The 19,603-nt window shown below is 40.1% G+C and overlaps 1 protein-coding gene across 1 annotated transcript in view; it reads right to left on the bottom strand.

The window, feature by feature from the left end:
* VWF (von Willebrand factor) overlaps positions 1-19,603 on the bottom strand; it is a 146,861-nt gene that overhangs the window by 29,499 nt on the left and 97,759 nt on the right. Inside the window, exons 35-43 of the mRNA XM_074825700.1 lie at positions 16,516-16,736; positions 15,323-15,515; positions 14,374-14,715; positions 7,619-7,824; positions 3,822-3,924; positions 3,638-3,712; positions 3,002-3,106; positions 2,329-2,534; positions 850-999 (exon numbers count right to left, since the gene is read on the bottom strand). Coding sequence (XP_074681801.1) covers positions 850-999; positions 2,329-2,534; positions 3,002-3,106; positions 3,638-3,712; positions 3,822-3,924; positions 7,619-7,824; positions 14,374-14,715; positions 15,323-15,515; positions 16,516-16,736 — 1,601 coding nt within the window. The remainder of the gene's footprint in view (positions 1-849; positions 1,000-2,328; positions 2,535-3,001; positions 3,107-3,637; positions 3,713-3,821; positions 3,925-7,618; positions 7,825-14,373; positions 14,716-15,322; positions 15,516-16,515; positions 16,737-19,603) is intronic.

Raw genomic sequence — 19,603 nt, 5'->3', positions numbered from 1 at the left:
AAGGTGCTAGATACCAGAGCATACATGAAACTCTAGGGCATCACATTTAATTTTACAGTGATTTTTTTTACTTCCTTATTCTCCACATTATGTTAAGGTGATGAATGTTAGGGATGTAAATTGGGTAGTTTAAAGGAAGAATAAAAACCATTTTGACCATTTGCTTGCACAAATCACGTTTTGGTCAAAGTCGTCTGATCTATGACACTGCCAAGTGCTGCTGACTTTTAACCTTTGACCCTTCTAGAATTCTTCTACCACCTTTTTGTACCAAGTATCTGTCTCCTCCTGTCGACCAGCTATGTCAATATAACAAAGCACCTTATACTTCCTTTGTGGGCTTCCAAAAGTAGACTACATAATTTTATAGCATGTAGCAGATGTCTGAGCATAATAAAGGCCACAGCATGTAGTGTTATTACTGATATAATGGGCAGAGCTGTGCAATAGACACATCTGAAATGTTCTCTTCAGAAAGTGAACTTCAGCTATAACAAAGTCATTTGAAATTGAACTTCAGACATCATGACTACTTATTGTGGAAGTGGTAAAGTGCAAGTGCAAATGGGAGACACTTCAGGATGCAGTTCTCCTTTTATTGAAATATAAAATATAAAATAAACTTGTCACTGATTTCCTTAGCAGCAGGATATGATCCTAAAACAATAACCCTAAAATAAAGTAAGTAATGCTCAAGCCCTCTTAGACTCTGTTCCCAAGATAATTCGTTGCTACAACACTTATTTTCTATTTTTCTCTGGTTTCTCTAAACACACAGGTTTAAAAGTAATCAGTTCAGATCCCCATCAGGGCTCTGCTGGCTAATGCATTGGTTTAAATGTTACTCACCCGAGAGCAGAACGTGTTACATGCTTTGTCATGACACTCCATCATCTGAAGTCCTGTAATATCATCCCTCATACTAGTGCAAGAGCATTCTCTGCAACCATCTTCCCAGGTTGTCCCAACGGAGTAGACGATGTTGTTGTGCACACAAACCTATTGAATGCAACAATTAATACCTGAAAGAGCTCACCGCTGCTGTAAGGGCACACTGCTGGCTCCAAAAGGCTGCTTTTTAAGATGTGAAATCTACCATCAATTTTATGGAATATTTTAAACCCAGTAGAAATGCTACAGGTCTTAAAATTGTGGCCACTCTATTGATGAAAGGAAAATAAGTGCAACCAAAGATGCTGTTTCATAAAGAATAAATTGGAGAATCTTATCTGGTGGAATTGCCCAGGGTCTGACTCAGTTTCCCTGGAAGTATAATGGGACTGAATATTTAGAGATAATAAACAGTGAATCCTGTAGAAGGAGCCGTGCACACAAAACTTCTTCCAGCTAAATCAGCTGATCTGAAAAGACCCGACTTTGAGCTACAAGCATTCATCCTCTTGTAACCTTAGGCCATCACAGCTACCACAGAAGTAGTTCTACCTCTTATATTGCACTTACTAATAGAAAGTTTTACAGCATGTTATTAAAGAGATGAACATTATTTATTTTTATAGGTATGGCAAGTACGTCACAGAGACATAAAATGACTTATGCAAGGTCATGAACTACTTAGCAACAGAAAATAAAGGCTAGATCTCCTGAGCTGAAAGACAGTGTAACCCTATGTTAAGTTGTTAGGTAAGGTTGCTTAAATGAAAAGGTTACATCGCCCTGCAACCTCTCCTCTAAGCAGCCTCATCTTGAAGGTTAAGATAATATAAGTACTTAATAAAAGGTTGGCAAAATAAGGAAAAATATGTGCTGGTGAAGCTTTGACAGAGTCAGGTATTAATTTGGCAAAAATTTAAAGTGGCAATATATTTCATATAAGCTACAATGCCACCTCAGGCAGAGGCAAAGGTAATCAAGGGGCACACTTAGGTCTAAGGTGTCCCAAATATTTCAATAAAGTTAGTATAGGATTGAAAGAATATATAGTAACTCTACTGACCCAAAAGCATGTATCTCTGCTATCCAGAAACAAATTAAAAATTTAAAAATTCATCTGAAATTCCTAATGCTTGAATGATCCTGAAGTTTCAAATGTTTTTGCTTTATATATATATAAAAATATAAAATCTGATTATCTCAAAGGCACAAAAAATGGGTTGGTTATGTCAGAATAAATGTCTGTAATAAAACAAGCAAGAGTCTGATGCAACAGTGTCTTTCTCTCAGACACATTTAAAGTAAAAATGCCCTGGCATCGCGATCCAGTAGTCTCACTGGGGGTTTGTTAACACCTAGCTACCCGCTTATTTTGGTGCTATCACTCCACGTATAAAGACACTCTCATCCATGGAAATGGCACTTCATTCCTCTTACCCTGCCTGGAACGCAGGTGGTAGATACGCAGCCGCAGTCATTGGTGAGAGATCTGGATAGATATCCCAGAGGGCAGCTCTCTGTTGAGTTTGTACAGCTGCAGGTACACTCATATTTATCACAGCACTCGGTTTTCTTAACAGTCAGCTCTCGATGCGGTGGGCAGGAAGGTCGTTGAATTAAGCTGCACGCTTCTCTGTTACACGCTAGCAGAAAAAATCACATCAAGGACAGGGCATTGCAGAGTGCTGAGAGTAGACAAGACAGTTCTCTGGCAGCAAGACACTAATTGCTACTGCAAACTGTCACAAATCTATTCAAAGACTAAGAAGTAATGCAGATATAAAAGACCCAGGTCAAGGATTGAGCTGCAGGTTCGGGAAAAGCTCTTACCCTGCGAAAAAGTCTTGTGTCATATACAATCAAAAGATTTATAAAATAAGCATAAGGGTCAGAGTACACACGTCCAAAAGTGTTTCTCTTTTCCTTAATTCAAAAGTGTACTCAGAAAGTGACAACAATACCCTTCTTCCAAGTCTGTGAAATCATTACATGTCCATTGGGCTCCAAAATTAAACCTTTCAGAGGGAAAAAATAATGTCTAAAGGAAGTTGTCAGCGTTGCTGAAATGCAATGTTCCAGTGTCACTCCCTGCTAAAAAAAAATATCTTACCACATGTGTAATTCGGTCTGCATTCTCCAGGGTTGGTCAGAGCAAGCTGCAGGCCAAACTCACAGACAGGGACAGGAGGCAAATTACAGGAAACCAGATCACAGACTATGAAGAGAAATTGAGAGTGTTTAAGACCAGGCTTGACTAGTTAGTCCTCAACACACACACATGCATGCATGTCCCCGTTAAACTTTTTTTCCCTACACTCAATTGCTATTCTAAAATATGAAGTAAGTTAGAGTTCAGCAAGTCAGCGTTTGTTTTCAGAATAGCTTAGGGAACAGTTCAAGCTTGGGTTATGAGGATTAAGGTTCTAATATTATATTTAATGTGCAATTACAGACCATGCAAAAATAGATACTTCAGAAAAGACCATTCTACTGTCATTTAGACAAAACCAAATTGCTCCGTTCCCTTCTTCATTTCTGACAGAAAGAGAGACAAAGTCAAATTGGAAGTGAATGGAGACTCATATCCTCAGGAGTTGTTTATTTTTCCACACAGATGATTGTACAGTCATCCAGTGGTTTCAAAAATGTAGCATTGCATTAAATAAAAAAAAAAGGGATTGTATACCTTTGAAGCATCTGGTAAAAATAGGGACCAAGAAGATTCCAACAGTTTATGAGAACCTACCGCACTCATACTCAGGGCAGCACTGGCTGGGGTCCCTGCGCAGACGAGGGACTTCACAAGGACCACACTGAACAGCTGGAGTAAGAAGAAAACATCCATAAAACAAGTTTGGATAAGTACTAGAAAACTAGCTAGCAGAGACATCAATTCAAGTCTAATCATACTTAGAGCTAAACCAATTTACATTTGGCAGTAGGGCAAGGTTGGACCGTGCAGTTTACTTTCTTGTTATCAAGACACACGCAGATCTTGCAAGGCTCGTTGGTGGGAATCCATGTTTCCATGTACTGCATGAAAAAAACAAAAACACAAAAAAACCCCCAGATTGTTAGAAAGAAATCAAATATCTTGGTCACTGGTGTGTTAGTGATGGGGGTGTGCGATTTGGAAAAACAGGAGACTATGCAGGATTGATTGGTTGCTCTGTTAACAGTAAAAACCTAAGGAGATGCATAATTCTGAAATGACTGTAGTTACCAACTTAGCAAAAGATGTAAAGAATGCATGAATGGGATGAGGAATTACTATTGTTTTAAGCATGAAAAATGCTCAGATGTTATAAATGCAATTTCAGGCTATTGTGAGTAACAGTGGACTCGTTCAACTACATACCATGATTAGATGTTCAGTGGTAATAAGGGAAACAACGGTATTATGGGAAATATATAGAAGTGGCTGCTTTCCCAAATTAGTAGTTCTTAAACACAGAGAAATAAACTGCATATTTTTTATTAAGAATATGTGGGGTGTCATCACTTGATTTCCCAGTGGACTGAAGACTGGAAAAGCACTATAGCAACCCCAAATCTTAAACCACCACAGTGGTGATTACCTGGAGGTAATAAGCATGTTCAGAAACTGCCAGTAAAGTGTATCATTATTCAACAACTGCTCCTTCTCATGAGAGAGAGGGGAATCACTGATGTTAAAGATGTAGTTAACTAAAAATAGCTATCAACATTTAACACCCATGTGAACAGGGAGGTAAGAGTGAAAAGATGCACTGTGGGACAATAATGTTAATTTGCACAATCGATCCGGGTTCTGGGTGAGAACATGTAGAGTAGGTTAAGATGCCACAAAGGGAAAAGGTGTCATCCAGAAAACCCTGGAGTGCTGTTTAAAAATAACAGTCTACTGCAACTTTTGGTAAGAAGAAGAAAGGAAGGAAATATCTAAGCATACTGCCACCTGTACCCAGCGATATCTATGTATTTTAAGCCATCACAGGAGTCTGAAAAGACAGATTACTTTCAAAGGTTGACAGCATGGCAAGGATAAGACACCAGGCATGCTAGAACAAGCCAACCAGAGGTTTAACAAAGCTTAGGAACCAAGTCACATAGGGTCAGTTAATCCATAGGAAATCTATTTTAGTCAAAGAAAGCTTGCACAGACGTATTGCTAGTAAAGAACATTATCTCAGGGCTTGGAAAAACAACTCGGAGCCCTCTGCCAGAGCGTGCAATGGCCTCAGGGTTAAAAAGTGCTGAGAAGGCAGCTGATAGAAAATGCCTACATATGCAGGTGGTGATGTGAAATGCAGGCGGACATTTCAAAACACAGAGAAAGAGAATCACGTTTGCTCTAACATTTTCAGCAGCCTTGATTTTCACACAGGTTTTCTTTAGTGTAAGAAGGAGTTTAATACCAGAAAAAATGAGAAGACACAGCATGGTGTTAGTAGAGCTCTATATGAGCGTTGGTACTGACAATCCTGTAAGCCTGAGCACAATCCAGGGCAGAAAGGAGCAGAGGAATGAACACCAGAGGGAAAGAAGAGGGTTAAGGAAATCATAACCCACCACCACTTGCACTGCCTGTTGTATTGCTCACACAGCTAATCCTGCAACGGTGGAGACGCAAAACGTCTGTGTGAGCTGATCCTCCCCTGCCCTCCACCTCCCCATCCACACAGCAGCTGCATCTAAGCCTTGCCATTGGGGTACGGGTGAGAGGTTTTCAGAGTTAAAACCCCATTAAGGGGCATGCAACAACTCATGAATTTCAGAACTTTAGCAGAAACAAGCAAATATCACTGCAGACATTATTCCCAAGATGTGTGCTGAGTTTTTCTCCATGAGGCCTTGGAACAATTATTTAAATAAAAAATACACTGCAAAGCCTGAGGATTCAGGAATTTAAGGCACACAGATCCTAGACTTTAATCTGCATTTGTAATAACCATTTCATATAGAAAGATAATACAATAACTGGAGTTGTCAGGGTCACAGAGAGTTGGGCACAATTGATCTGTGTTTAGGGCAGTGATTATATACATTGCAAGATATTTTTTCCTGAGAGAGATATAACAAGATTTTTTTCTATTCCTTTTACCACAAAAATTACTGGTGGTGGTTTTTTTCCATTTTATCAACTCTATAAGCACTACAAATTGAGCCATAGCGTATTTAAAACAAAGATGCAAAACAGAACACAAGGAAAAACCCATGGCCATATGTATGGAGATGCTGTAAGCTTAAAATAAAAGACAGTAGAAGGTCCATGTGCTCAAACCTTGAGAAAACTCTAACCTTTTGTTTTGAAAAACATCATTTGGATAATGCAGTTGTGGAATGAAGGAACACATTTCCCCTCTCGCCGCCAAAATCCATAGGGTATGTACACCTGAGGGTACACCATAGGCTTAACGCCTATACCAGCCCCTTGCCCAGTAGTAGGAAACCCTCAAAATCATATTTAGCAAGTACTTTTCCAGTGTGCTGTGCTTTGACAGTACCAGTGGTCAGCACTAAGGCACAAGCCCTGGCAAAGCGGGATCCTCGGACCCGCGTGGGCCTGTCCTGTGCGAGGGGTGGAAAAAATGCTTTTGTCATTATCTTAATCAATGCAAACAGTATTTAAAAGAGATGTTTCAGCCGCAAACAGCCTTTTCTTCCTTTCAGTTTAACTGTAACTCCTTATAACACATTTCTTGCTGTATGAAATGCGAGTCTCAATATGCATGTGTAAAATTAAGTTATTCAGAGTACATACATTCATTTACTTTTTTAAATCTACCTTTTTTACTTAAAGAAGAGACTATCCACACACACACAGACTTCTGTTACTTACAGAAGATCTATGTTACAAAAACAATTATGTCTTTAATTTGATGAGTATAAGACCACCCAAAAATCTCATTAAGAATCTGAAGCCCATAAAATACTGAAATTAAAGCCCCTTCTTCTTAAAGTTCCATAACAAAACTGCAGATTTAAGAGGACTGGCTGACTTAGGTGATAACTCCAGGAGTTGAGGAGCTGGGGGTGAAGAGGAACAACCCCTGTTACTTGGACCAGGGGATGCAGGGAGGAGCTTGCGCACCCGCTGCGTGATGCCAAAAGGGAAATCAACAGTCTCTTTCACTGCAGTCTGGCGCCCAGTAACCGTAGCTCTTCCCAATCCCATTCTGCCACAGAGACGTCTGATTTAGCTGAGGCAAGTGGATTTTCAGTAAATTTAAAATGATGAATTCCATCAAAGGCATAATTCTCATCAAAAAAAGAGGATGTAGGCTAATATGACTTGACATAAGGTCGGCTTGGTCTCACTGCTCCCCACTAACCACTGAAAAATCTTTCAGTAAGCTTTGCAAAGACAATACAATACATTTTAAGTAAGGGTTCCAGATTTATGACTACACTGTCATTACTGGTAAAAGCCTGCTGAATGGAGGTGTTTATCTTGGTAAATGTTGACTTGCGCCTTCCCTCCTCTCTTCCCTCTAGCCCTCCCTCCACACAAATTTGTCATGCATTTCCGGGTCCGTACAGTCCCAGCTGTGAATTTTATATCCGTCCCAGCCAATTTCACACTAGGGGAGCTACATGGGGCTGACAGCCGGCCGGTTATTAGGAACTGAGCTAGAAAATAAAGTATCCAAAGGGGAAAATAGTCAGACTTATAAGACAGATTTACTTGCAAAGGTACAAACCCCAATCACTCACAAAGGTAAGCTGCTAAGCATATAGTTGTTACCTGATGGTGTGTGCCATCTTCACTGATGCATTGTGTGCAGACTTCTTCATCAACACAGCTGTCATTAAAAATCACCTGTCCGTCTGGACAGAAGCAGCCTTCTGTGGGATAATCCTTGCAGACACTGAGTTTGGTACTATTCTCACAGTGCTTTATGCAGGCTTTGTGGCAGTGATCATATGTCAAATATGTGGGACATTTCATTGCTGAGGAAGACAGAAAAAAACTCTTTAAAGAGATCTGAAATGCAGATAAATGTTTCCACTCACACTTTCTTCAGAATTCTGTCCAGGTTTTTGAAATCCGTCATCTGATGAACATATTTGGTCCTCTGCAGCCACTAAATTATTTGAAAATACATTTTTTAAAACTAGCAAAATCTACAGTGGAAAGTGATTGAAGGCATTTGATTAAGTTACAGTCCATGCAGAAATCATCAAGCTGCATTTTCAGGCCACATGAATCAACAAAGTATGATTTACCCTAATAATGACACAATGGCTTACATGAGCTGAACGTCTTGCCTAACTTGGTTTTCAACACTGGGCAAGAGACATAAAACTTTAGAACCACCTTTATGTGTATTAGAGAAGCACTGGTAACAGTGCATGGTTAGGAGATACCCATGACAGACTAAAGTATTCAACAAAGATTTTTTTGACAATTTGATAGGCAGCAGTGTTCCCAAGCAACTAAAGAAGCTAACAAACAGAATATTTTGGTACTTCAAAACTGAACCTGCTGGATTTCTGCACCTTATTAACTGAATTGACTTCTTAACAGAATTAACTGAAACAAGGAAAGTTGCATTGCCCCCTAAGCCAACACATAAAATTTTTACTGATGAGTTCACAATACTGAGCGTATTGTCTCCAAAAGTAAACACAAAACTAAGGCTACAGCTATTTAAGAAACTTATGGACACAGCTTCTATACTGTGTACTCCCTTAAGTCTACTTTATTTTTCTGTACAGCCTCAATTAGGAAAAATGTTTCTTATTTCCCAGTTTGTGACTGCTGTGAGGTTTATAAAAGTTTTTTTCCGTCCCCTGACAAAAAACACTGAAGGAAAATTACTCAATGAAGACCTGAGCTCCCAACTAAATAAGCATTCAGCAGCTGAACTGTCTACACACACCCTTCTTAGCAGCCAAAGGAAACAGAAAAGAAATGTCTTTAACATTAACCCTTTTCTGTTTCGAGCCATGCTAAATTCAATTATTTCTGGTGTGTTGGAGTCTATGGTTGTGTGTGTGTGGATAACCATCATAGTTCAGCAGATGCAAAGGAACTTGAAAAGCCACAGAAACTTGATGGGGACTCCAATTCCACCATAAAATGCTTCGTCTGGATTCTGAAAACACAGAAAGGTCTATCCAAGTAAAATAGGAGAAATCACCTGCTTATAAAACTGTACTAGCAGCTACCTAGACTATACTGTGTTTTCCAGAAAAACTCATTTCCAGAAACAGTTCTGTAAACAAGGTGCCTGGAGTAAGCGCCAGGGTTTATTGCCTGTGATGGTCTCATGTCAGCTCTAATGAATGTGTAAAAATACATCCACAGAACCTGTTAAGGTAGTGTGGAATTTACTTTTTTGTTAGTAAATATACTCAGCACATTGGCATTCATCTTGCTTACCTACTGCTAGTCCTAAAGCAAATCTAGTAAACCTTCTCTGTACAAAATTAGATTAATTTATTTTAGAGTTTAATGCTGATGCACGTCAGCATAGAACCTGGACAGCTCTTAAGCAGAATGAGTACCAATGCTAAAGCTTCTAAATGTACTTAATGTAACACAGCCCCTTCTCCTCCCTCCTCTTTGGCTGGCGTTAAGGAGCCAAGTGTGTGAAAAATGCAACGAAGAACCGTGCCCCAGACTTAAGAGATGCTAAAAAAGCCTGTGAGCCTGTGTAAAATGGCAATGTTTTCAAGGAAGGAAGAAATGAGGTTCTTATGTTTTACAAAAGAAATATAAATGAGCTCACATGAATGCCCTTGTTTTGAAGTCATCTCTGTCCTTGTGGATATGGGAATAAGATGTGCATAAGCAGTGTCAAGTGATGGGATAAACTCCAACACCCGTAAAATCATCCTAACCATCCTTTCATCCTACTGGCACAATGACAACCAGATGATTGTGGAAAGCCACCTCAGACACATTACTGCCCTTATGCTCCAGAGATTTGGCCAGGTCTATACATGACTTACAGGTAACTCTGCTTTTTGTATGGAAACTTCTGCCAGAGGTATGGAATGTGAGGAGGCATGAAGGACTCCCCACAGTCAGCCTCAAAACCAAGTATTTCAACAAGCCACCCTCCTGACTGGCTATTTCAGTGTTCACCTCAAATGCCTGTTGTTTCTGAATGAAAAGGAAAAGACTGTGGATACTAGCAAAAGGGCGAAATAAGGCTGAAAAGCAAGTAATATAAGAGTAATTCTGCCAAAGCAGTTTCAAAAGAAATCTACTTCAAATATTAGCCTGTATGATGTTACTATGATCATGTATTAATATTTTATTCTGTTTGTTGGCTCCATTAAGACATGACCTTTTCTTTCAAACAGGGAAGAGAAGCTGGGGGAAAAAAAAAAAAAAAAAACAAAACAGTTTCCTGTAAATGATTTCAAAGCCTATTTAAGTACTGACACTTCTTCCCTTATTTTTCCTTTAAATTACAGTAGCTATTCCTAGTAGATACTGGTTGGGAGAAAATAACCTCTGTGAGGATCTACAGAAGGTGCAAGTCCATCAAAATAAAATAAACCACTTACCAAATTCAGAATGAAAGATCTAGTGAGAGTTTGCACTGGGATTCACTCTGACTTTGTGGGTCAAACACCTAAGACAAGACAGAGCATCCCTGCTTGTAAGTACTAAATGGATATCTAGGGGATGGATGTTTTTCAAGCCTGTGATACCTGGAGAAATGCACACGTCTTTTCAGGTGGCAATGCCACTCCTTTCTTCTTAGTAGCATAATTTAGCACAATTTAGCTAGCTCCTGAGGTCACATACTGCTGGCTTGCCTTTTGCCTCACTGTAACGTCATGTGCAGCCAAAAGGACAGCTAAAACCCCATTGACAATGAAGCTGGAGTGAATACTTCACCAGGGCCAATAGCTCATCAGCTGCCAGTCAACCTCCCTGCATTGCTCAGGCAGTTTTCCTAAACCTCCCTTAAGGGTCCTCTTTATCCAAAGGAATATGTTTAGAAGGGTTTTTCCAATGTTCTTGGGAGTGGTTTCAAGGCCACGTTAAACCAACTTAGATCAGTGCTGCGATCAAAACGGGCAGTCCTGTCCCTTCCTTAATCTCGTCACCTCAGTTGTTCTTTCCTGCTGGCACTTTTTTCCCTTCCACAGCTAGTTTTCACAGTTCACCACACAGCATGAGAGGACTACTGCCAGCACAGAAAAAGGAGTGAGAATGCACGGAAAAGGAAGAGAAAAACTGTCCCAGATCAGCTGTAGGCAGTCACAAAGCCACCCCCATACTGTTGATTTCCAAGTCATGGTTTAAATCCTTCAGCTGTTATGGTCCTCACCAGAAGCATGCCCTGCTTGCACAGTGAACAAACAGCAGTGGATAATCTCAGTGTAGCTCCACTACACAAATCCTTCAGTAGCAGAGGTGCTTTAAAGGTTTCTTGTATCCCGTTGCTTCTCTCTCCTCCTCCTGACCCTCATTCTTGCTTCTCTGCCAGATGTCACTGCCCCTCAGTTGAGCAGGCACAGCCTGTTACACATTCGTTTTCTAACCTGGGCCCGCAAAACAACCCGGTGAAAGACAAAACATAAAACCCTCCAACAACTAGAATGCCTCATGAAAAATGTTGTTTTCAAACAAATTACTTTTCCAGGAATCCCTGCAGCTTCTGAGTGCCACCGGCATCCTCCTCAAAGAACCCCAGCTTTACTGAGCAGTACCAAGTAGAGGTTTGTTTCATACACCATGCAAGTACCTATCTAAATATAATTCATCTGCAAGCTGGTATTAGCAAGTACCTAGAGAGCATGACCACACTGCACATAAATGAGCTTAAAGAGCTGCTGAGAAGCGCTCATGGAAGCATCAGCATATGAAGACTAACAATTGCTGCTGCTGTTGTTTATCTTCTGAGTATTTCTGCTTTCTGAGCAAAATTTACAGACTGCTACTGTTACTCGGGCTACACAGATCAAAGTTGATTTGGTCACCTCCACATCAGCTGTAATTTTTTTTGTAACTGCAGAATTAATATATCTCAGTCCATTCATTAATCACTATATAAACAATCTTATTTCCAGGTGAATAAAGCTTCCTTTCCACACAAAGCTGAATCCCAACATATGTCGATATTAGTAATGCAGTGATTTGTTAGAAATTCCTATGATCTTCCCATTAAGTTAAAGCCCGTACTGTCATTGAAGTGGAAACCCTATTCGGCAGGCATTCACTGTGAGGGTGAGCCTGCTCAAGAGGGGCATATTCTATGCCTCAGGATTATAAGGCTATCAGTGGAAGCTACAGGCTGCTGCAACTTAAGTCTACTAAGTGTGGGGTTTGGTGACAGGGTGGGGGAATTAAAAAAAAAAAAAATCTATTTTTCACTGTGCATTCTTACCCTGGAGTAAAGTTTCCTTCCATCCATTGACACAAAGCTGGAGTCCACCAGATACCCCTCAACACATCCATCCCCCCAAAAAGGACCAAGGAAATCTCAGGCAGTGGAACTGAACAAGCACAGGATAGAGAACAAACCCTGTCTTTATCAGATATTCCAGTGAGTACACTCACCCATCCAGGCAGAGCAGTCAGGAATCACTTTTACTGCTTGAAATGTCCCAATATGGCATGACAATACGCCAAAACAAAGTTTACAAAAATGACAGGGGTTCACTGCATTGGGAAGAGGGAAGCAAGGTATTCCAGAGCCACGCCATTGTTATTAAAGCTGCACTGTCTATTTAGTCATTAATGTAACTTCTATGACGTCCCTCCAATTGGCAATTTTATTGTTGGCAGTTGCACACATGCACCTGCTTGAAAGAAGATGATGTTATTGTTAGGACTAGGACACTAACGACTGTTTTATGCAACTAGAGTTAAAATGGGCAACCCTTTGTCTATCCTTGTACATGCTGTGTAACAAGATGGGAATTTGAAAACTGCAGAGTTATTAAGGTACTCCACGGACATTCAGCCTTGGGCATTACAATTTGCAAAAGTGTGACAGAAGGACTGAATTTGGAAAATGGCTGGCAATATTCTCCCTCTGTTTTCTACGACTACTCCAAATGGACTATGTTGTATCTTACAAGATTCAGTCTGCAACAGTAACAGGTTCTTCAATAATCTATCCTGGAAAGTTATTTAAGACACTAACTGGAGGTTCAGGCCAAGTTCGCATTCACGTCCTTGACCTCCTATCCCATCATTCCCTCTGGGTTTAAAACACGAACAAAACAAAAACATGTACTGAGTTTTTGTGGTATCATGCCTTTAGGATGCTGGTCCTCCGCTTCTGAAATGAAAAGTATCTGGGCAGCAAGAGGAAAAGAAAACAAGACAACAAGAACTGACTAAACTGGAGAAGCAGCAGATGCAAAAAATAACTGGGATATCAAGACACTACATGAGGGGCCTAGCTGGGAAAGAAAATGCCCACATACATACACATCTCAGATGTGTTTCTGACTAAACCAGAAACACTGTGAGTGAAGATATGAATGTCTGTAACCATCACTGCAGAGAGGCTAACAGGAGAAGGTGTAGAATAAGCCACCTCAAGGTATGCCTTGTAATAGGGCTGTCAGGATAAAAAAAAAAAAAAGAAAACAAAAGAAAAAAACAGGAAGATAGGGCAGAACTTCTGTAAAAATTTAGGGGAGTAGGTATACCAGGTGACAACCATCTGAATTTAGCATTGGCATGCTTGCCCTGTTTCTACTGGGCTCTGGGCAGTTTGCAAGACTCACACCCTGCTACACTGCTTTCTCACAACACAAACTCTTCACCTTCAAAACACAAGCAAAACACAGCCAGAAGGAGAACTGGATTTGCAAAGCAAATTACACCTGGTTTGGTTAGTGTAGCTGGCATGTTCTGGCAAGAAAAGACACCACGGAGAGTGGCCATTTCCCCATTTTTCACTGCAGTAGAAACTTAAAATCACACTATCTCTTCCATCACAGTCTGAAAGGTTTAGGCTTTGGTTGAAACATGGGGAATTTGTGGAACTATTACAGAGAAAAGTCTTATTTTATGCCATTATGTGCAGTTATGACAGTGGCAGGATGGGAAGCAGTTCCACTAGTCCAAATTATGAGTTTCCCTGTCCACCTTGTACAGATCCTCAAGTATCTGTACCAAAGCAATGATATTTGCAGCTAAAACTGCCTGGCAGAATCAGAGCAGACTCTCAGTCCAAACCTGGTTCCACGATGGTTCGGAGGCTGCAGAGTCAGGTGCTGTGCTTACCTGTGCACAGCTTTCACAGTATTTTTGTTTTATAGGTTATCCCTCCACCCTTGCATAGCTACCTTGCATTTTACTAGTTAGAAACACTTTTTCCATAATAAACAACTTAGTGGCTGACAAACCAGTTATCAGATCTGTAATACGACTTTTATGGGAAACCTGATCTGGAGCTTCTGCCCCATTACATGGCATTCAAAAGATAATATCACACTGACAAGATGGTCGTTGTCACTACCATCACCAAGTAAGAGAGTTTCTATATCAGTTTTAATGGAGCATAAACGCCTTACGACAAAAATCGGGTGTTCTCCAGTCTATGCAGATCCCGTTTTCCCTGCAGATGTGAGCATAGGAAGTTATCATCTCACAGGCTTCATCCTCATAGCAGCTGGTCTCTGTGCACGCCTCGTAGAACGTGTTGGGGGAGATTATCCTGTGGCACTTTGCAAACTGATCAGAGAGCAGAAGGCGGCAGTGGCTCGTTGCGTGCTCAAGGCATCTGTCTTCTCTCCGGATTTCACAGATCTTCCCCGGCTCTTCCACTGTCCAGTCTTGGATAAACACGTTGCTGTCAGGAGTGACAGAGCCATCACGTAATGTGAAGTCATTGATGTGGTTCTGGTCACACACCCCTAGGAGGGTGAGTAAAAGGAAAATAAAAGGTCTGAGTACAGTCAGCAATGAAATAAACCTAGAGAAAACAGGCACAGGACAGACAGAGCTGGTTGGGGCTGCTCAGTGAATGCCAACGGGAAGAGGAATGAACAATATCCCTTATAGCTATTATCAATAGAGGCATAAAAACCCTGGATCTTGTTTCCTGTTTCCTTATTACAGGAGGCATAGGTTATGCCACAGAGGTATAAACTATACAATAGATTATACCATTGAGGACACCATAGAATTAATTCTCCCAGGTAGTAGTACCCCTCACAAACCTTCCACCTTCACTGCAAGCACAGGTCATGTCTCTCACATAAAATCTCCTTGAAAAGATAATGTGAAGTAAGTAAAACATGAGATGTCTAGCCTGTTCTTTCTAAGGTGTTACTGGAAGTCAATTAGCTGTTACATTGATGGTCATAGTAGAAAAACCTACATAGATTAGCAATGTGCCAGCAATGGGGGATCAGTTCAGCTAGAGAGTTTACAGGTTCAGGGCCACACAAATTACAATAACATAAATAGCAGTTCAAGCGCAAGTAGGAAGCTATTAAAATTACTAGCTTTCAAACTTACCACAAAGCCCTTGTGTTCCTGAAGAAAAGCTCTTTGAATTAAGTTTAAGAATAAATTCATTGTTTCTTGGAGTAAATGTGAGATTATGTCCAAGATGGGAGAACTTGATTTCGTGCATTATTGCTCCATAGACAGTGACTTCAAACAAACTGCTAGAATAGGGGATATGAACCCTTTCACCGTTAACAGCCACCTGTTTACAAAAAGGCAAGATCATCACGTCAGTTCTAGCAAGCAGTTAAAATCAATCCAATTTTACAATTGAGTCACATTTTGACGTTTGACACAAGTACTTGAAGATCCAGGTGAGGCTGGACATAAGAATCAACGGTGCAAGCTGAAACTTGCTGTTGAGTCTAAAAACTTACAGAACTAATCGACCTTCATTCTGTGTATTATATGAACAACCCTTTCAACATTTTCCCATATGAGTGCATTCCTTCAGCATCATGTATTTACAGATGAGCAATCTAACACCATGAAGTTAAAGTGCTGCCTACAGACCCTGATTATCAATAAACCTCAGTGAAAGTCAAGGCTGTCCATCACCATGCAGAACTGGGTGCAGGTGTTTTGGTCCATCCTATTTTCCTACACCAGTCAGAAGAGATCACCTTTGCAGGCTAGCCGACTTATTTATGTTTGAAGAAGCCAGAGACTGAAAAATGCGTCATACTGAATTTGAATACTTTGCCTATAAAATAGATGTAATGCATACTAAGCTGGCCCTTCTTCTAATGCTGAGGTCCATCTGCACACAAGCTACGAAGCAACTCCCTAGCTCTTCAGCTAGCCAGTCACGCATAGATTCGTGAAGAATAGACTGCTCTTCCATGCACCAAATGATAACATTGTGTAAAGGACCTGTGCCAAAAGAGAAGAATCAGAGTGCATTATGTCCTGTCTATAATCCCTGCCTTTCTGGCAGAAGCATCAGGGAGACATTGCCAAATCCCATGTTTTTGACATTGTCATACCAGCACAATGGGAAGAATAAGAGGAGAAACATGTCTGGCTCATTATGTGAACATAGATTTTATCATGAAATTGAAACAAGGCTTACGCTCAGAAGCCTAAGAATAGGCTGCAAGGGGAACAGAAACTGGATAAAGGGAAAAAAATTGTCCTCATAGCCTGAATTCTATAGCATGAGCAGACAATGCACAGATCACACTTCATTGCGTTGAGCTTACTGCCATGTCACTGAAGAGCTGAACAGATACACCACGGTGTTTCACTTCAATGGAGTCCATGCAGTTCATCTTTGGTGTTGCTCTGCATGGTCCTTCATGGAGAAGGACTTCAACATCATGTTGCACGTCTTTAAACAAGGTGTAGGAGCAATTGCCGGTCAGCTTAAAATTCAGCCCATCAAAAGTGACAATATGTCGAGATGAACTTCCTATGCAGACGCCTGAAAATCAATGGGAGAAAAAAAAAGCAATATAGGCATTTGCGTTTGTTCAAATTAGACTATTTCTTCACAGTCATTACGGGCATGTGGAACCAATTAATTGAGAAAGCTAGGAAGGTAATGAATTGCAAATGCTGCAGAAAATCATTGATAAGAAACTTTGATAAATACTTCATCACGTGGTTTTTTTGAAGTATCTTTGTCTGAAGCAATTAGTATTACAAAAGATTTGGATAAACTCATAGAAAATCCCTTTGCATGAAATTATTCATGTTGAATGTGATTTATTAATACATTTTTTATGAAAAATAAAAGCGGGGAAAATCCCTTCCATATTTGTAGAAAGACTGTAACATACTTGTTTTTAAATTTTTGCATTGCATTTTTATTATGGTACTGCATTTTATTCTGTACAATATTACATTTGGAACAAATCAACACTACTTCATTCTTATCAAATACATGTCACAAGTCGATACCAGGGGACATTTTTTTTGTCATAAGGGGAACAGGAAAAGGGCAGAGAAATAATATGCATAGGATAAACCAATGGTTAACTGACAGCCCAGTGTCTTGCTCACTAGGTTATAAACACTTTCTTGCCTTCACAGACTGGAAAACAAGGAGGATTATAATCTCACAAGTACCAACACAAAACCTGAGCAAAAGGATGCTTCTGACTCATGCATTTGCAATCTTTTCTTAAAGATAATAAGGACAATGAAAGCAATGTCAGCTAAACGTGGAGGAAGAAAATTCTCATTGTTAATAATTCAGCTACTTGGGTTCTGACTGAGATTTGAGAATAATTTGTTTCCTATTCATTGACCTTCAAACTGAATTTCCCAGGAAATTAAGCAACTTCCCAACAAACAGCAACTTGTGTTTCAAAAAAGAAAAAAAAACCAAAACCAGAAAGCAAGACTATCTTGTGTACTGTCAGGCACCAAATTGTCAAAAGATATATCCTTTTGGAGCACTGGAGCATTTTCAGATATTTTACTGTACTTGTTTACAAAGTCCACGTATAAACAACAATGAAACAAGTTAGCGAAAAAACAATGTTTATCAATCTTTTTTTATTCATGGACATTTGAAAAAATTCTAAGGATAATGGGAATTCTTTTAAATTTCTCACAGGTGTTCTGCAGCACAAAATGTATTAATGCAATCCATTTAAATGTAGTCCAAAATCACCCAATAGCCATGAATCACACGTTGCAAATAATTTTACCATAAAATTTGTAACTAGTTCAGCAAGCAAGTGCCTTTAGGGTGAAACTCCTGATCTATTTTCTGAACTCAGTTTTATGACATAAGACAAACAGGTTTTTGAGTGCTTCCTCTTTGCAAAGGCATTTGTCATATCATCTGCACTATCAAACAATTGCTTCAAAGTGTGCTTTAGCTCTCTAAATAACTGAATATTACTTCGCTGGATCGTGAGAGTCAAGCATGCACTGTCATGCTGCTGCAGCACAGATTGCCTAACCAGCCTCCATCCTTAACAACAAAGAGATGCTGAAGCACACTGACCTCCTACTAAGCACCTACTTTGCTATGCCCAACTGTAAAGTTTATCAACTGCTGAGAGTTTCAGCTCTGATTTCAGCACATATGGCTTAGAATCAGCATCACACTGGTTTTGCTGTGTAGTTGTTGAAACAAAGGTACTTTACCCACAGGGTTTTGATCAACTGTGTGGGATTGGGGATTTTTTATCCCCTCCTTCTATAACATGAAAATTTAATAGTTGTCCCTCACAAGCTGTAACATCTTGGGGAAAAAAAAAAAAAAAAGGGATATCATGGCTCATTATATTCATAAAGGGTTAAACAATTGTTAGCTCTTGTAAAACAGCAGCAATCCCAAGTTAACTATAGGTCTTTTCATGATAATCAGCTAACGGTACAAATGGTAGTTTTCATTTCATCCTTTCAGTAATTTTTTATGAAGACATGTTTTGAATGCCCAAAGCAATGCCTTCATGTCATTCTCAATGTAGTTAGGATAGAGAAAATTATTACAGATGCACTTCTTATAGGTAGATATCATTAAGAGTATCTTTTAAACATTATAAAATATTTATGATTATTCAACTAAAATCCTTCTACCTTTTTGAAATACTTACATCAAAACAGAAACGTTAGCTTTAAAGGGCTTGGATAATCTAATGTGCTAGTAAGAAATGCTAAAGCTTGGGGTGTTAAAATTTTGAATGTCTAACCAGCTCAGGTATTTCAAGGAGTGCCGTGAAGAAATTTTTCTTCAAACAGCTAGTTCAGCAGAGGACATTTTAACTTGAGATTATACATTATAAAGAGAAGGTATATATAGGGTTTTATGGAACAGGGTTCTATAGAACAGGACATAGACCTGCTCAAGTGGGTCCAGAGGAGGCCATGAAGGTGATCAGGGGGCTGGAGCACCTCCCCTGTGAGGACAGGCTGAGAGAGTTGGGGTTGTTCATCCTGGAGAAGAGAAGGCTCCAGGGAGACCTTATAGCGGCCTTCCAGTACTTAAAGGGTCTATAGGAGAGCTGGGGGGGGACTCTTGATCAGGACTGTAGGGATAAGATGAGGGGTAATGGTTTTAAACTGACAGAGGGTAGATTTAGATTAGATATAAGGAAGAAATTCTTCCCTGTGAGGGTGGTGAGACACTGGCACAGGTTGCCCAGAGAAGCTGTGGCTGCCCCCTCCCTGGCAGTGTTCAAGGCCAGGTTGGACGGGGCTTTGGTCAACCTGGTCTAGTGGAAGGTGTCCCTGCCCATGGCAGGGGGGTTGGAACTAGATGAGCTTTAGGGTTCCTTCCAACCCAAACCATCCTGTGATTCTATGATTCTGATTTACTTTTTAAAAGTCATC

Source organism: Strix aluco, chromosome 5 (assembly GCF_031877795.1).
Source record: "Strix aluco isolate bStrAlu1 chromosome 5, bStrAlu1.hap1, whole genome shotgun sequence".
Taxonomy (NCBI): Eukaryota; Metazoa; Chordata; class Aves; order Strigiformes; family Strigidae; genus Strix; species Strix aluco.
This window is presented reverse-complemented; position numbering and strand designations above follow the sequence as displayed.